Here is a 17678-nt window from a genome sequence, read left to right as displayed (position 1 = left end):
TGATTTTACCATTTTATATAAGGGACCTCATTATATAGCACAACTGTATATAATGGGACTTGAGCATCCATGGATTTTGGTATCCATGGGGAATCCTGGAACCAAACCCCAGCAGATACCCACTATATATGGAGTATTTTGAATTAATAAATGGGACAAGATATTTACAGCACAAATCCAGGGACTATTCCTCCCCCCCCCCCAAACAAATCACCAGAAATCTTTCTCCAGAATAGATATGTTTTGAGTTTCCAAAAATATGAACAACTTAGCGAAGATGGATATTTTGTCAAAAACTTTCTCAGATCATAATCCCACCATAATGTCACTGAACACTGAGCAAGCACAGTTTTACTTCTGAAAGTGGATATATTACACCAGTGTAAAAAACAACTGAGGGAATTTTTGAGTCAAATCAGTTTACTAACCATATGCACTGAGAATAGTTTACTTTTTAAAAAAATCAAATTTGAACATCTAACTTGAACATTATTCTAATTATGCAAACTCTTCTAACATGCATTCTTACAGTACAAATTCAGCTCATTCACAGTTACATTTTTAACCCTTTTTTACCATTACAATTGATTTGAAAGAATAATCATAAAGTAAGGTGATCCAACTTGCCTGCCTCCTATAAATGCTTTTAGAACAACAAAAAGATCTTGGGAAATCATATGACTGATTACACATGTGTTGTATAGTTTGCCTCTCAGAACTAATCCCCAGAGATAAGGCTTAAGTAACTGGATAAATGGTGTGTGCCAATTTAGTAAATATCTACATCTGGCAACAGATTAGTTATGGGATAATATCCTGTTTTTACCAAACAGGTAACATAGTTCAGTATGGAATTCTATTGAAGGCTATAAATCTTTTTTAAAACTTCTGAGAGTGGAAAGTGGTGGCAATTTCTCACTTCTTTTCATCCTACTTCTTAAGATCTACTGTCCAAATTACTGGTGTTCCAAGCAACAAACAAAACAAGGAAATGAATTCAAGCGGAACATCCCCCCCCCCCCCAGGGTTTGCATTTAATCACAGGACTGACTCTGACCTTATTAGAAGCTGTGATTCATGGAAATAATCAATCGACTATTAATTTTGATGTTCAGCTTCATTAATTTTAACAACAGGGAAGAAGTACAGGTATTGCTATTTACAGTATCTATTTAACATACATGCAGTTGAATGTGCTCTCAGCTTCACTTGTTGTTTGATAATTATGCCAAGTAAGGCTGTACAGACTAGCCATAAAGGCTGGCATGAGGGTGGGGCATCTGCATGCCGCATGCCCTGATTCTGTCCCCATGCCGGTGTGACACCACACACTGCACCACATGGCAGACTGCATCACAGTGCTCTTCTGGCGCTGCGTCCAGATAATGCACCGCTGAAGGAGCACCAAAAAGCTGCGGCACCAGCAACTACAACGCAGAAAGGGCCCCCTTTTTGCACTGCGGAAACACCAGATTGGGGTCAAGGCATGTGGTTGCTGCGGCCTCAATCTGGTGAAGAAAGAGGCAGATGCAGGCTGGTCCTTAGGGGCGATGTGCACAGCATTACAGTGAGTCTCTGGTTATGGAGATACACACATCTGTTTGCAGTAATCTTTCCTCCTAAACGTTTCATATGCTGAGCTTTATTAGATATGTAGACAAAACAGGATAGCTGAGAAACAAGATGCAGGTATAAGAATGCTCAGGAGAAATCCAAGGTTTGTTGAAGTAGGAATAATAGGTTAAGAAACCCACAAGGAGATCAACAGCAGCTTTAAGAGTGCACCGAAGGCTGAATATCTGTTAGGGGGAAATAAGTACAGTAGACTGGAAAATGGCACAACTAGCCAGAACACTGAAAAGGAGAACTCAATGCTGCAACATTTTGCTGCAGGTTCTGCCTGTTTTCTCCTAATACCAAACCTCTGTACATCCTATGTCCTTGTATTTGGGAGCAAAATGTGGTGTTCTCTAATAAGGTGACAGCTTCTACTTACTCAAAGAGATTCTTAGTGTATGAAGAAGCATATGCAAACAATCTTTCGAAAATATACACATGGCCTATCAGGATATTCTATGGTGCTGAAAGAGTTATGCCAAAAATAACTTTGCTGTCCAAATTATATTTACATTTGCATCATGGGGTGGAGAGATTTACGCTTGCCTCAAGACTCATATGGACTAAAATTGTGCTAGGACAGAGCAAAATACTAGTCTAATTCATTTCAGAATGTGAAGTTTACTTTCTTTATTCCTTCAAGGGAAGTTACAAAAAAAAAAAAAAAACCACTGGTAAAATCCAATTTTACCAGCTGAACATTCAAGAGACATTTCATTTAAATGTATATAATTACAACATTCAAAATATAGAACATTTTTGCATTTTGTGCTTGGCAATCTGACTGTGAGGCTAAATAGTATACACTAGCACAGTACAAGTATCAAGAAATGAGACAAGGTGTACTAGGATTATTAACTGATGCTTTGGGACAATTTTTCAGGTGAACCATATGCAAGGTAAAGTAAAAATCATACCAATTTACCACTGAAAAGTTAGTTGCACTTTTAAAAAAAACATTCTAACACTTGAAGGATAATTATATATATATATATCACTTTGGAAAAGCTTTTCTGTACATCACAAATAGGAAAATATTAACTCCTATTTATATTTTAAAAATTTTACCCAAAAAAATCCATTCCCATAATGAGCATTATTACAGTAGTTGGGCTTGCTCTCCTCTTGATAACTGACAAGACTTGTGTTGTTTCTCTCCCTATTTCATTTTTTAAAAATCTGGATTCTTACGTGCACAGAAATGTCTGTCAACATGATTAAATACACACAGAAAGCTCAACGTAAAAGTTGCAAAAAAATTTTTTCCACCCACCATTACAACCATGCAGCCCTTCACAGAATACTACAAGGCCAGTTCATAGATAGGCTAGATGTAGGCTATAAACGATGTGCCTCCCCACTGCAAACTATCCAACTGCTGAGAAATTAGTTCATCAGATCCCATGAACCCAGCATGCTTGCACAGGTATCCATTCACATTAAAGGAGGTGAGGAAGGGCTCAGAAGCCTGGGGCAGGTTACCATCCCCCAATATAAATGACATGCCTGAACAGAGTGAAATAATTCTATAAATTCCTTTTCATCAGAGTTAAATACGCTGAAAATGACACCAGCTAAACTCCAAGATGTGTCCCTTGTGTTTATGTGCACTAAAATCTTCCTCAATTTGACTGCTAGATTTTTTAAAAATATAAATGTCACCAAAATGGGGTTTGAGAATGTTTAATTTGAGTGGGACTGCAGTTTTTGTGACTTTTACCATGCTCCCCAAATCTAAAACACGGTTAAAAGAAAACCATATTCTGCTCAGCATATCCAGGTGCACAAAAACAGCAGGATAGGCAGGCAAGGAAATATCCACATTGAAAAGATAAATGGCAATGTAACATGTAATTTTTGTTTTTCTCATCCTTTCCCCATCAAATCACCTCGTATTTACATTTTAAACAGATATATTCGTCACAGGGCTCAGGGTGAACTCAGTTTCTGAAATTTAATATTAAGCCTTGACAATATGCCACGTATATCAACAGTCTAACAAAAGCTGTTGGATGCATTTAACAGAATCTTTTATGCTAGCACTACAGATTTCTTTTCCAGATTTGGCAGTCTCTTTTCAGGTTTTTAAGAATGTGTGTGTGATTCGAAGCATCATAGAAACATCCCACCATTTGTTACAAAAGGGACAAGCAAAAAATTAAGTATCAGTCTTCTCCCAGTTATATTCCTTCAAAGTGCATTATTTGGATGACTAGGAGTGTCAAGGAAAGTTGAAGGTGATCTGGAAGAAATTGTTTATAGGCCAACGTAAAATTCAGTTTATTAGGCTTTGAGTGAACCCACCTTCTGGCATCTTTTATTCCCAGAAATGTTTCAACCAATCCTATTAGCCATACAGCTCACACATCCACAGACTGAAAGGCCATCAATAACAGTGAATTCAGTTATATTCCAAGCGAAGTAGGCACTGTTTAAAACAACTGACATCCTTGCCTACTGAAAGAACTATTAGTTTGCAATCATGTTTCCAAAATGTTAATGGAGCTCAGTGTTACCAGTCAGAATATTATTATTCCCTGGAAACTGCTCAATGTTGTCTGATGCCCACCTGAGAAAAGGAACGTCACAAACCGTAACATCTTTCACAGTAATTTGAGAAAGAATTCATATGTTGCATTGATTATGCCCCAAGAAATTAGGGACCGATGATAATTCAGATGGGCACCTCGAAAGAGGTGTGTCACTTTCCTGTCGCGCTCTAGCCAAATCTTCATGAAAACCTTAGAAAAAGACTGGAATTCTCCGCCAATTTTTGACTGCATGCGGGCTTTTACAACATTCAAAGGGAAATAGAGGAATCCAAGCATAGCACCCAACACCCCTCCACAGATAAAATCATTGATCAAATGAGTACTGTAGGTTGTTGCTTCTGGCAAACACTGTTTGATAGGTCCCCTCAGGCCAAAGAAAAGAGCATTGCTAGGACCATTCCGAAGGAGGATTGGCACAAGGCCTCGATAATATTCCCTAACACCATGCTCTCTAAGAACTCTAAATGCTTGGAAAGTGTTTGTAAATTTGTCGTGATGTTTGTAGTCCTGCAGAAGTGTCTGGACGCGCTCAAAAGGGGTCAGAACAGCTTCTGTGGTACCAGCAAGCACAGCTGCTAAACTCCGGGTCAAAATTTCAGGGGCACTCATGTGCCTTAGGAGTATGGAAGACAAGTCTTCATATAGGCCAAACATTAATGCCAGGGTTGTGCTCTTCTGCATCAGCGGAGGAAGGACTCCCCGGTACAGATTCCTGAGTCCATCCTTCTGCAGCTGACTTATTGCGTCCCTGGTACGTATGCCATATAGCTGCTGGCGAAAGAGAACCTTCTGGATGGGATAGGTGATGGTAACGTTTGTCATAGCTGAACAATAACCACAGACGTAATGTTTGCCTGAGCTGACTTTTACAATCCGGTGACCAATTTGGTCAGTTTTTGACTTGTTTAGAACAAGGTCTTCTGAATCCATCATGCTATTTGTTCTGTCCTTATTGGAGTGTTTCTTTCTAGAAAAAATAAAAATAATAAAATGAGTGAACAAATTGCTCAGTTCAGCTTTATGCAGAAAAATCCAAGCATAGCGGTGTGAAAGCCCCCCCCCCCGGGGGGGGATATTTTGTACAAAGTTTTTCCCAAAGTCTCCCCTTCTTCATTTTTTTTAAAAGAAAAAATGGGAAAACAGATTTTGGAATGCTTTATTTAACAATGATGAATAATATGTTTTTAAACAAAATGTTTATATTTGTATTGTTGCTTGCCTTCAAGTCGTTTCTGACTTACAGCATCCCTGTCTTGATTTGTTCATATGTGCCTGAGTATGACTTGCCCGAGGTCACCCAGTGGGTTTCTATGGCCAAGCAGGGATTCGAACCCTGGTCTCCAGAGTCCTAATCCAGTACTCAACTTTTACATCATGCTGGTTCCTGTTTATATTTACTCCCCAAAGTTATTCTAAAAACTATAAGCAGGAACACTTTTATATAACAAAGTGTACAGTATCTGATTATTGTAATTCATGGTCTTGGTATACAGTCCCTGTATATAGCCCTCCATATCCATGGATAAAAAACCATCCATGGCTTGAATATATTTTTTAAATATAGAAATCCCAAAATGCAAACGTTGATTTTGCCACTTTATATAAGGAATGCCATTTTACTATGCCATTGTATATAATGGGATTTGAGTATCCACGGACTTTGGTATCCATGGAGGTCCTGGAACCAAACTCTAGTGGATACCAAAGGGTTCACTAGACTTGTCTCACTTCTTTCAATTAGATGAATGATTTATGTCTGCTTGATATTATGGAAGACTTAGAGGACAGAAAATCTGTACAGGATAATAAAATCCAGGATTGGCTGGTTTAAGCCCAGTTGGTTTAAACCAAATGATTTTAAAAACAAACAAAAACAAAACCCTCCTGTGGTTTAAAAAAACAAACAAACCTGATTATTCAATTTTTAACTGCCATGGCAGTTCCTCACTTGCCTGGAAGACAGGTGGAAGAAGTAACAAGAGGGTCAGCTATTTTAGATCTAATCCTAACCAACAGGGAAGATCTAGTTAATGGGGTGCAAGAGGTGGGATCCTTAGGTGGGAGTGATCATGTTCTCCTGGAATTTGTTGTACAGTGGAAAGGAGAAGCCAGGCATAGTCAGACACACATTCAAGACTTTAGGAGAGCGGATTTTAGTAAACCTAGAGAAATACTGGGGGCAATCCCATGGTCAGGAATACTAAAAGAGAAGGGAGTTCAAGATGGATGGCAGTTTCTCAAAAGGGAAATGCTGAAGAAATTGGGAAATCACCAAAGAGGAATTCAAACAAATAGCGAGTAGGGGTAAAGTCAGAAAAGCTAAAGCACAAAATGAACTCAGCCTTGCCAGAGAAGTTATGAACAATAAAAAGAGCTTTTTGGGGGTATGTCCACAGCAAAAGGAAGAAGAAGGAAATGATAGGGCCACTGTGTGGAGAAGATGGCAAAATGCTAACAGGGGACAGAGAAAAGAATTACCTAACACCTTCTTTGCTTCAGTCTTCTCAGAAAAGGCAAAGGGTGCTCAACCTGACGATAATGGAGCAGAATAGGGGAAATTCAGCACTCAATAAGTAAAGAGACAGTACAAAAATAACTGGTTAATCTAAATGAATATAAATCTCAGGACCTGATAAACTACATCCAAGGGTATTAAAAGAACTGGTAAATGTAATATTGGAGCCATTGGCAATGATTTTTCAGAACTCTTGCAGAACAGGAGAAGTGCCAGCAGACTGGAGGAGGGCAAACGTTGTCCCCATCCTCAAAAAGGGGAAAAAAGAGAATCCCAACAATTATCGTCCAGTTAGTCTGACATCAATACCAGGAAAGATTCTGGAGCAGATCATTAAACAGAGAGTCTGGGAACATCTAGAAGGCAATGCCATTATCACAAATAGTCAACATGGGTTTCAGAGAAACAAGTCATGCCAGACAAATCTGATCTCTTTCTTTGATAAAATTACCAGCTTGGTAGATGAAGGGAATGCTGTGGATATAGTATATCTTGATTTCAGTAAGGCCTTTGACAAGGTTTCCCATGACATTCCTGCAAACAAGCTTGTAAAATGTGGGCTAGACAAAGGAACTGTTACATGGATTTGTAATTGGTTGACTGGCCGAAGCCAAAGGGTGCTCAACAATGGCTCCTTTTCATCCTGGAGAGAAGTGACCAGTGGGGTCCCACAGGGCTCTGTCCTGGGCCCAGTGTTATTCAACATCTTTATCAATGACCTGGATGACAGAATTGGGAGCATACTTATCAAATTTGCAGATGACACCAAATTAGGAGGAATAGCTAATATTCCAGAGGACAGGATCAAAATTCAAAATGACCTGAGTTTTAGCTGGGCCAAAGCTAACAAAATGAAATTCAATACGGAGAAATGTAAGGTACTGCACTTAGGGCGGAAAAATAAAATGCACCGATATAGGATGGGAGACACCTGGCTGAACGAAACTATGTGTGAAAGGGATCTAGGAGTCCAAGTAGACCACAAGTTGAGCATGAATCAACAGTTCAATGCGGCAGCTAAAAAGACCAATGCAATTTTAGCCTGCATCAATAGAAGTATAGTGTCTAGATCAAGGGAAGTAATAGTGCCACTATTCTGCTCTAGTCAGGCCCCACCTGGAATCTGGGCACCACAATTCAAAAAGTATGTTGAGAAATTAGAGCGTGTCCAAAGGAGGGCGATTCAAATGGTGAAGGGTCTGGAAACCATGCCTTATGAAGAATGCCTTAGGGAACTGGGGATGTTTAGTCTTGAGAAGAGAAGGTTAAGTGGTGATATGATATTCCTGTTTAAATATTTGAAAGGATGTCATATTGAGGAGGGAGCAAGCTTGTTTTCTGCTGCTCCAGAGAACAGGACCCGGAACAATGGATGCAAGCTCCAGGAAAAGAGATTCCACTTCAACATTAGGAGGAACTTCTAACAGTAAGGACTGGTTGACAGTGGAACACACTTCCTCAGGGTTTGGTGGAGTCTCCCTCCTTGGAGGTCTTTAAGCAGAGGCTGGATGGCCATCTGTCAATGGGGATGCTTTGATTGAGAGTTCTGCATGGCAGGGGGTTGGACTGGATGGCCCTTGCGGTCTCTTCCAACTCTAAGATTCTATCATAAAAGTGGTGTCAAACTGGGATTATTACTGCAGTGCAGATGCAGCCTAAGTCCCATCCAAACAAATGAAAGTGGAAAAATAAATAAGGAGAAATGCAGGTGAAGATGAGGTCGCAGCTAGCTCTTCATGATTTAGTTTTGCTTTCTCACAACATACATTCTGTTTTCCCATTCAAAGTCAAATTTTATTCTGTCAAGATTATTTCTTCCACTAAGTAAATATCATTTGAAAGCACCAGGAAGTATGAGGCGTGTTTGCATTTATTTAAAGCTTACTTTCACAAAAATGTGAACTTGGCAGAACACACAACAAGACAGAGAGATAGCACATGTAAGACTTGTTTAAAATTAATGAACAAACAGCACAGCCTAAGAATTCCCCTTTAGGGACTTCACTTCCAATGAATCTCCTCTTGCCTAGTCCATCTAACACTGATTTCAAACTCCTCCATCATAATTACGTCTCATAGTTACTCAGTATAATTAGTGGGGGAGAGAGTTAAGTCTGATCAAGGCAAAATATATTACATATACCCTGTTCCCATTACAAAGTGAAGGGTGACCCTAGAAACACAGTTTCTTTTTTATATCGTTTGCCGTCTTAATTTACTTTGTTCAGCTAAACAAACAGAAAAATCACTTTAAGTTTCACCTTTGCTCCCAAGCAGTTTCATTTTCTGACTCTTCTCCAGGGCCTTGAGTAAACATCTACTTTCTCCAAAGACAACAAACAGTCTTGTGGCACCTGAAAGGTTAACCATTAAAAAAAAAGTAATAACATCAACTTCTCTAGAGTATGATAAGGCTATAAGTCCATGAAAGCTCATGCTGTAATAAATGTGTTAGTCTTTAGGGTGCCACAGAGCTCTTCTTGTTTTTGCTGGAACAAACTAACTTTTGGATGTTCTCAAAAAGCAAACAAACAATAACCCACTTTCAGAAAGAAAGTGAAGTGACTGGTTGTTGGATCTTAACTCAGAAAATAATAACCAGATTACTCTTTTTTCACATGGGAGTGTTCCTTCTGCTTGCATTTGCTGTTTAACAGGCAGAGTGGGAACTGGAGGGGAAAGCATTAGCCAAGTTAATGCCAGTGATTGCTCTGTTCTGGAGAATTGGCCAGCACCTTGTTATCCAACAGGATGAATCTAGACCTGTGTAAAATTGCAACCCCAATGCAGCAGCTTGAATGGCTGGAATGGATGCTCACACAACCACAGCGACTTTCCAGACAGATTCCTGATAGTACAAAAAATAAAAGTGACTGCATAGCAGATACACAAATCTCCCAGTCAGTTCCAGTTATGAGATTCCTCTTTTTACCCCAAATTGTTGATAATTCAATCCAGGAAAATGTACCCAACAAACAACAAAAACAAGTAAAATTAAAGGATATAGCTAACATGGATTCTTCCTTCTTTCTTTTCCATGTTAAATTTCCAAGCATTAGCAACCACCCAAGTAGAGCTGGAATAAAGGTTGCTGTTTGATCCAGTGGACTAAACAGTGGCCAATTTTAGATTTACTTACTTACAAGGCCAAGTCCTGCTGTACAGTTTGTGCCTTGGCGACTTAATTCATTAGGAGGAACTTCCTGACAGTAAGGGCTGTTCGACAGTGGAACAAACTCCCTCGGAGTGTAGTGGAGTCTCCTTCCTTGGAGGTCTTCAAGCAGAGGCTGGATGGCCATCTGTCGGGGATGCTTTGATTGTGATTTCCTGCATGGCAGGGGGTTGGACTGGATGGCCCTTGGGGTCTCTTCCAACTCTATGATTCTATGATTCTATGAAAATTATTGCCTAAGAAATCAATGCAGTTCACTTCCCACTATGAGAGACCTTGAATCTCAAACCAGGTCATGCCTCTCCAACAAAAAGTGGGCAGCTTCTTCAGCAATAATAAATCTATTTAGAACACAGTATAAGCCATTAGGCAAACGTTGTTTTGCATACTAAGCATAGGAAAGTCTATATTTTAATTTTTTAAAAAATGTGCAGATAGTGCTAACAGTGAGTAATGATACTGCATCCACTACTTCTTAGAAAACCATCTCTGAGCCTCAAGATAACAATTCAAACATGATGTTAAGCCTACATATAGTTACTTTTCACATCTATTATGTGCATATACCTGCCATTAATAAAGTCTTCTAAACTAGTATTGACTAAGCATCATTTCAATAACTGGTAGACCTGTCTGCCATGTCCCTTAAAATATAAAAAGTTTTCTAATCTGCTCCCAAACCCATGCTGAACCACAGACTGAAATCACAACAGCCTGAACTTTAAAAAGTACCTCAGTCAATTGTGATGTGACTCAACTATGCAAATAAAGGCTAATATGTACATTTAATTTTGTAGCACACAAATCAAATGACCCTTCTACTTCATCCATGTGTGTAGCTTCAAATATATGCTGCTTTTATTACAAAAATCAACAGACCTGGGCAGAGACCTAAGCATCTTATCATCAAGCTGGATCACTTCAGTTGCTAAGGTACTATCTGAGAACAGTCACTGGGAACATCTGTTACCTGTTGAAAGAATTCTTTGGACTTATTGTATAATTTCTGAGTTCATTTCAAAGTACTGCTGCTCAACTTTAAAGCTTTCTCAATTTGTGACTTGAGTATCTGAAGGAATTTCTATGGCCTGTTACAGACTGCCAGAATAAAGCTGCTTCAGGTCTCTTTGGAGGTACAGTATGCTGTTTAAATGATGCATGCATCCTAAGAATCTGGAAGCTGCACCAAAGCTGCACTCCAGTGCTTAGGAATGGAGTGTGGCTTTGGCGCGACCTCCAGACTCTTAGGACCTATGCATCACTTAAATAGCATACCTCCAAAGAGACCTGAAGCAGCTTTATTTTGGCAGTCTGTAACAGGTCTATGTCTACAGAGAACTGGGAATCATGTAATCCTTCAAATGTTGTCAGACTACATTTCCCAGCATTCCTCACCGCTGGCTATGCTGGCTAAGACTGATGGGACACGGATTTCCCATCGCTTGAATATTCATGTGTCCTTGTACTGCAGTCATCTCTAAAAGCCTTTCTCCAGAGGTTTCCATGAGTGAAGCACCAAGGAAGGGTTCAAACTGACATTCACAGTCACATTTTTCAATACCAAGCAAAAACCTTTCCTGCACTTTTATCCTCCCCACTAGTCCACATACAGTCAACATGGCAACCAAACATTTATGTTTAGCAAACAGAACTGGGGTGTAGCCTCCAGGGAGGAGAAGCCCATAGTGTCACACATCTCTCCTAATAAGTAGCTAAAGCTCACTGCAAGAAAGATACTGTTTGTTATTGTGTCTCTTCAAGTCAGTTCCAACTTTGTTGTTGTTGTTGTGTGCTTTCAAGTAATTTCTTATGGCAACTCCAAGGCAAACCTATAATAAGGATTACTTTGCAAGTTTCTTTAGAGAGGGCTTGCCATTGCCATCCTCTGAGGCTGAGTGTGACTTTTCCAAAAGTCACCCAGTGGGTTTACATGGCTGAGCCAGGATTCAAGCCCTGGTCTCCAGAGTCCCAGTCCAATGCTCCAACCACTACACCAACTTATGTTGACCATAATCATGGGTTTTCTTGATAAGATTTGATCAGAGGGGGGTCTCATTTGCCTTTCTCAGAAGCGGAGTGAGACTTGCCCAGAGTCACCCAGCGGGTTCCCATGGCCAAGTGTGGTTTTGAACCCTGATCCCCAAAGTCATAGCCCAGCACTCACACCAATACACCACACCAGCTCTCTTGTACCTTTAAATATGCCCCCTTCCCTGAATACCTCTAACTGACTGACTAAGCAGGAGGATGCACTCACCTTTTACATCTCCTCTTTGCTTTCTTGTAGGGCTTCTGGGAGTTGCGATCTAAAACATCTGGAGAGCCACATGATTCCCACTCAATATAGTGCCAGCTTCCTTGTAAACCTTCATCTGCTACTAAATTCTTTTCTAATCTCTTCCTGGCATGTACACTTATGGCTATTCTATCCCTTCCCACCCCCCTTCCTCTACTTTCCACTAAGTTTTACTTGACCACCCTCATTTTAGCCTCTTTAAATAATGGCAAAAAAGCAACTAGTTTGTAAAGATCGAGGCAGGGAGAAACTGTTGCCAGACTACTTTTGCATTAGGCCTGGTGTTCAAAGAGAACCTTGCTGGGCTATGCTCAGACATATGCTCTTTGTGAGAAGTGATGTAAAGGGGTTAAATTGTTGAGGGAAGGGGAGTATTTTCATTGCATTGGGAGGGTGGGATTGGGGGTTGAGGGGAAGCTATAAAGGGATTGGTTTGGATATAAAGACTGTCTGTGACCAAAAACAATATTGCTTTAACACACGGCCCCAGTACTGGGCAAGTTCAATTGCAAGTTGAGCATTGCAGGTGCCTTTGTTTCCTGGGAGGCAGTCAAAACTCCATGAAAACGGCTTGCTGTAGGTTTATTAAACAGCCCAACATACCTCACAAAAGCACTTCTTAATTCTTTTTCAGCTCCTGAATACCATTATGGATGAAGAAACCTTCTTCCTTTTTGCTTTTAATGTCAAAAAGTAACCCTAGTTTCACCCAGAAAAAGGAGCTTAGACTGAAGAAAAACAACCACATGGTATTATTATAACAGGATTCTGCATGAGTTGCCTATGATGACTGCCTCTGTTATAAAGGCTATGTAGGCAACTGTTCAGTCACTGTACTGAGACTTCACAATTCACCATTCACTCTCACAAACTGTAAATATGTGAATTGTTATATGATTTGTTTTGGCTATATATGATAGATGCATACTATGGAGAATTATAGAAATAGTGAGAAGGAGAGTTTATCATTATAAAATGGAATAAACAAATTAAATGGAATGGAATAGTATAGGGTCTAAAAGGCAGTTCAGGAAGTCTGTCTTTTTGGCGGGTTATAGACTGCCGCTTTGAGGCGGTCTGCCGCCGCCGCCGCCATTTGCTCCGTAAGGGAGCCGCCGCAGCCACACCACGCGGCTCCCTTGCGGAGCAAAAAAGAAGCTCCAAAATGGAGCTTCTTTAAGCGGCGCCTCTATGACGTCGCGAGGCGCCAGGGGCAGACTTGCGACGTCATAGACGCCGCGACACGTGCGGACGCACAGCGTCCGATATGTAAACATGGCAGCCCCCGTGTGGAAGGGGCGCCGCCATGTTGTACGTATGGAATACGTACTAGGGTTAGGGGGGTGCGGAAGCACCACCCCTTCCTAACCCTAATACGTATTCCATACGTATTTTTTGGCGGTTTGTAACCCGCCTTTGTTTGTTTCTGTCTTGTTTAGTCTTCTAAATAGGTTTTTTGTTGTTGTTGATGATGTTATTGTAACTGTCTTTATTTTTTGGATTATGTATTGATGCGTTTTTAATAAATAAATACGCTTATTAAAAAATAAATTACGTTTCTCCTCTCCAGCCGGCGTTACAAACAAGTACCAGCTTCCGTATACCCACCGTGGCAGCCTTGCCCTGCCGTTTGGTATGGAGGAAATTTTCTACAATTGCCTTGTTTAGGAATGAAGAGATTCAATATACAGCACAGCAAGTATTCTATACCACTTATCAGTGCACTTAAGCACTCCCTAAGTGGTTTACAATGTGTAAGTGAATTGCCCCCAACAAGCTGGGTACTCATTTTAGCAAAGAAGAGAAGTTTGCCAGGCTGAGTGGACCCTGAGCCCCTGCCTGGGACTGAACTCAAAACCTTGTGGTTTATGAATGAGTGGCTGCAACACTGGCATTTAACCACTGAAGCACCAGGGCTCTTCATTTTTGAGATATTTCATGGTATTATATGCCTAGGTAATAAAGGTTACAGCATCCTCAAATTTCAGAAATGAAAGAGACTTTGGATGTCATGAAGTCCGACTCTCTGCGTAGTGCAGGGATGTTCCAGCTACAGTATCCACAACAAACAGACGCCCAGTTTCTGTTATCATCAAGAATTTTCTTGCATTCGTTTACTCCACCAGTCTCCAAAGTGGGAAACTAATACTGAAAGGGTTTTTGTTGTTGTTAATTGCCATCAGGTTTGCTTCAATTTATGGCAACCCTATGAATGAGAGTCCCCTAAGACTCATAGAATCATAGAGTTGGAAGAGACCACAAGGGCCATCCAGTCCAACCCCCTGCCATGCAGGAAATCCAAATAAGACATCTAATTATTAACAACCCTACGAAGGATAACAAGTATTTTCAGTTTTCAGCTAAGATCAGAAACTTTAATTGTCCCTCTCTGCTCACATAAAGGGAGTAATGAGTCCTAAAGAGCCAAGTTTAGGTAACTGTCTGAGGAAGTACGCTCAAATCTATGAAAGCTCATGCCACCAGTTTCTTTCTTTCAGCTAGGTCCAATAATCCAGTTTGAGACTGCTTTAACTACCCTGGCTCAATGCTAGGGAATCCTGGGAATTGTAGTTGGTTGTGGCCCCAGAGCTCTCTGACAGAGAAGGCTAAATGTCTCACAAAACTACAGTTCCCAGATTTCCCTAGCATTAAGGCAGGGCTGTTAAAGTGGTCTCAAACTGGATTATTTCTGCAGTGTGGATTGGACCTGGTGTTACAAGATCTCTTTGCAGGATGATTTTTCAGACGAACACAGTTATATCTATGAATTTTAGCACTCAGTGAGTGTATGTATCCTTCAGAAAATCTTTAGGTCGATAACTCCAGTGCAATCCAAATGGTTACACAAGTACAGGTTTGTTTTTAAATGGATGTATAAAACCGCCTTCCTAAGAATCTACAAACAGAAAAGATGTATGGGTTATGTGCTGTTATTGTTGCTGTTGTGGCTTCAAGTTGTTTCTGGCTTATGGCGACCCTAAGAAAACCCCATCATAGGTCTGGGGAAGAGGCTTGAGCCAGTCACACTCTCTCAGCCTCTCAGGATGGCAATGCAAACCTCCTCTGATGAAATCTTGCCAATACATCCCTGTGATAGGTTCACCTTAGGGTTGCCATAAAACAACTTGCAGGCAGGCAGCAACAACAAAAGGCAACCCTATCGTCGGGTTTTCTTGGCAAGATTTGTTCAGAGGAGGTTTGCCATTGCCTTCCCCTGAGGCTGAGAGAGTGTGACTTGAGTCTGTATATGGTCCAGATTAAAATCCTGAACTCTACCCTACGTCTGCATGTGTGGCGTAACCCTGCATCCATTTAATGAATTCAGCACTTTATGGGCACACATAGAAAAAGGTCTGGATGGCTTGAGGCACTTTTGCAATTGTGAGTGGGAAAGCATTTGGTCTGATCCAGATTTGGGACTGCCATGACAGTGCATTTCACTCTGTACAACAGAGAAGGGCAACTAAATCCTCAGCAGTTCTATGGACCTGGCATATACTGCATGACAACCTGTGTGTGTGTGTGTGTGTGTATTGTCAAGCAGTATTATCCCTGAGTGTGGAAGGATCTCCCCAATACAGTGGTACCCAAATTGTGCCCTGTTTGGGACTCTGGGTGCTGAAGTCCAAAATCTCTTAAAGAGCACAGTCTGGGGACCACTGCCCTAAGATACACACACACACACACACACACACACACACATATACACACACAATATGTATGTATCTTGGGGACCAGTGCCCCTATACAGTATATATGTATGTATGTATATTCCTGGGGAGATCTTGGACTCCTCAAAGCCCACATATGCAAACCCAACTTGCCTTAAATCCATTTCCAGCACAGTACAAGAGCAGCAGCAAATAAAATAGCATCATAATAACGATAAAAGGGGGAAAGGCAGCAGTCTTTGAAGCCAGTGGTTTGAATGCTGGACTGTGACTCTGGAGACCAGGGTTCGAATCCTGGCTCAGCCATGGAAACCCAATGGGTGACCTTGGGCAAAAGTCACACTCTCTCAGCCTCAGAGGAAGGCAATGCCACACACACACACACCACCACCACCCCCTTTGAAGGCACACTGGGCCTGTCTGCCTGGGGAGGACCCCTGCCCACACACTCTCCCCTCTCGCTGCTGCCCTTGAAGGGAGATCCAAAAGGGGAAAGGCACCCCCACTTCCGCCCTCTGACTTGACTGGACTGACTCACCGTCTTCATGGAGGCGGCTGTGTCTCAAGGCAGAGTGAGTGAGTGTGTGTGTGTGTGTGCGCGCGCATCCGGCCGCCCAGGATGGAGAAAGCGCGCGCCACACATGCACACACTGCGCATGCGCCAAAAGGAGGGTTTGACAGGACAGCAAAAAAAAAAAAAAAAAAGCCCTCGCGCCGGCTGAGAGGAGGGAGCGCGCGCACGCCCAGGACTTAGCCACGCCCCCCTCCTCTGCTCCTTTCACACGGCTCTTCAGGGACGCTTGACGTCATTGGGAGAAACACCACGTGACGTGCCCCTCCTCCTCCTCCTCCTCCTCTCAAGGAAAGGTTGACGCCCTTGGCTTTCCTGAGGAGGAAAACAACAAAAAGGGCGGGGACACTACTACACTGTTCACTGTTAATAGTGCTGCTGCTGTTCTTCCGCTCTGGCTGCCTCCCGTTGCATTGTGGGATTTGGAGTCTCAAGGGAGGAGCGTTTAGAATCCTCAGCCGCACAGCTCTTAGGCCTCGCTGAACTGCAAGCCCCACAATGCAACGAGAGGCAGCCAGCGTGCCCTTAAAGTGGAATAGCAGCACTATTATTATTATTATTATTATTATTACCCAAAATGGCTTTCAGAGATGGAAAGCAAAATACAGCTAACATTTCTGTTAGAAGTACAAAATTAAAACCATTTAAAATACATTTGACGCATAGGTATAAAAAGATAAAAAGCACATGGCCCCCACATTAAAACACCCTTCTGCTACATGAGTTAAAAGTTGGAAGGTCCTAAATACACTGGAGGAATAATCTAGTTTGGGACCGCTTTAACTGCCCTGGCTCAATGCTAGAGGATTCTGGGAATTGTAGTTTTGTAAGACATTTAGCCTTCCCTATGAAGAGAAATCTGGTGCCACAACAAACTACAGTTCCCAGGATTCCCTAGCACAGCCAGGGCTGTTAAAGTGGTCTCAAACTGGATTATTTCTGCAGTGCGTTTTGGGACGTTGTTGTTATGTGCCTTCAAGTCATTTCTGACTTATGGTGACCCTATTATGGGGTTTTGTTCTGGGCAAGTTTCTTCAGAGAGGTTCATCCTCTGAGGCTGAGAGAGTGTGACTTCATGGCTGAGCTGGAATTTGAACCCAGGTCTCCACAGTTAAAGTCTAATGTCCAAACCACTACACCACCTTTCCCTCTTATCTCCCTTTCCCTCTTATCTACACTGTGGCATTATTACATTTTGACACCGCTTAACTGAAATGGCTCTGTGCTATGGAACTCTGGGATTTGTAGTTGTGTGAGATATTTAGCCGCCTCTGTTTTATTTAT

The 17678-nt window shown here is 41.5% G+C and overlaps 1 protein-coding gene across 4 annotated transcripts; it reads right to left on the bottom strand.

Annotated features, from left to right (window-relative positions):
• Positions 1 to 3558: 3558 nt before the first annotated feature.
• On the bottom strand, positions 3559 to 16410 carry SLC25A51 (solute carrier family 25 member 51). Of its 4 annotated transcripts, none has more exons than XM_089488745.1 (3): positions 16362 to 16398; positions 10736 to 10826; positions 3559 to 5136 (listed from the first exon to the last, which is right to left on the bottom strand). In XM_089488745.1, the coding sequence occupies exons 2-3, from the start codon at positions 10753 to 10755 to the stop codon at positions 4221 to 4223; spliced, it is 936 nt and encodes a 311-aa protein (XP_089344871.1). In that variant the 5' UTR covers positions 10756 to 10826; positions 16362 to 16398; the 3' UTR covers positions 3559 to 4220. The 4 variants fall into 4 exon arrangements, with proteins under 4 accessions (XP_089344871.1, XP_089344869.1, XP_089344870.1 ...); XM_089488743.1 differs by lacking the exon at positions 10736 to 10826 and adding an exon at positions 8946 to 9038 and having other exon boundaries at positions 16362 to 16390; XM_089488744.1 differs by lacking the exon at positions 16362 to 16398 and adding an exon at positions 8946 to 9038 and having other exon boundaries at positions 10736 to 10777.
• Positions 16411 to 17678: the final 1268 nt, after the last annotated feature.

This window comes from Sceloporus occidentalis, unplaced genomic scaffold (genome assembly GCF_023333645.1).
Source record: "Sceloporus occidentalis isolate IW3139 unplaced genomic scaffold, rSceOcc1.0.p SCAF_1, whole genome shotgun sequence".
NCBI classification, from domain to species: Eukaryota; Metazoa; Chordata; class Lepidosauria; order Squamata; family Phrynosomatidae; genus Sceloporus; species Sceloporus occidentalis.
The sequence above is the reverse complement of the archived record's forward strand: the minus strand, read 5'-3'. Positions and strand labels throughout refer to the sequence as shown.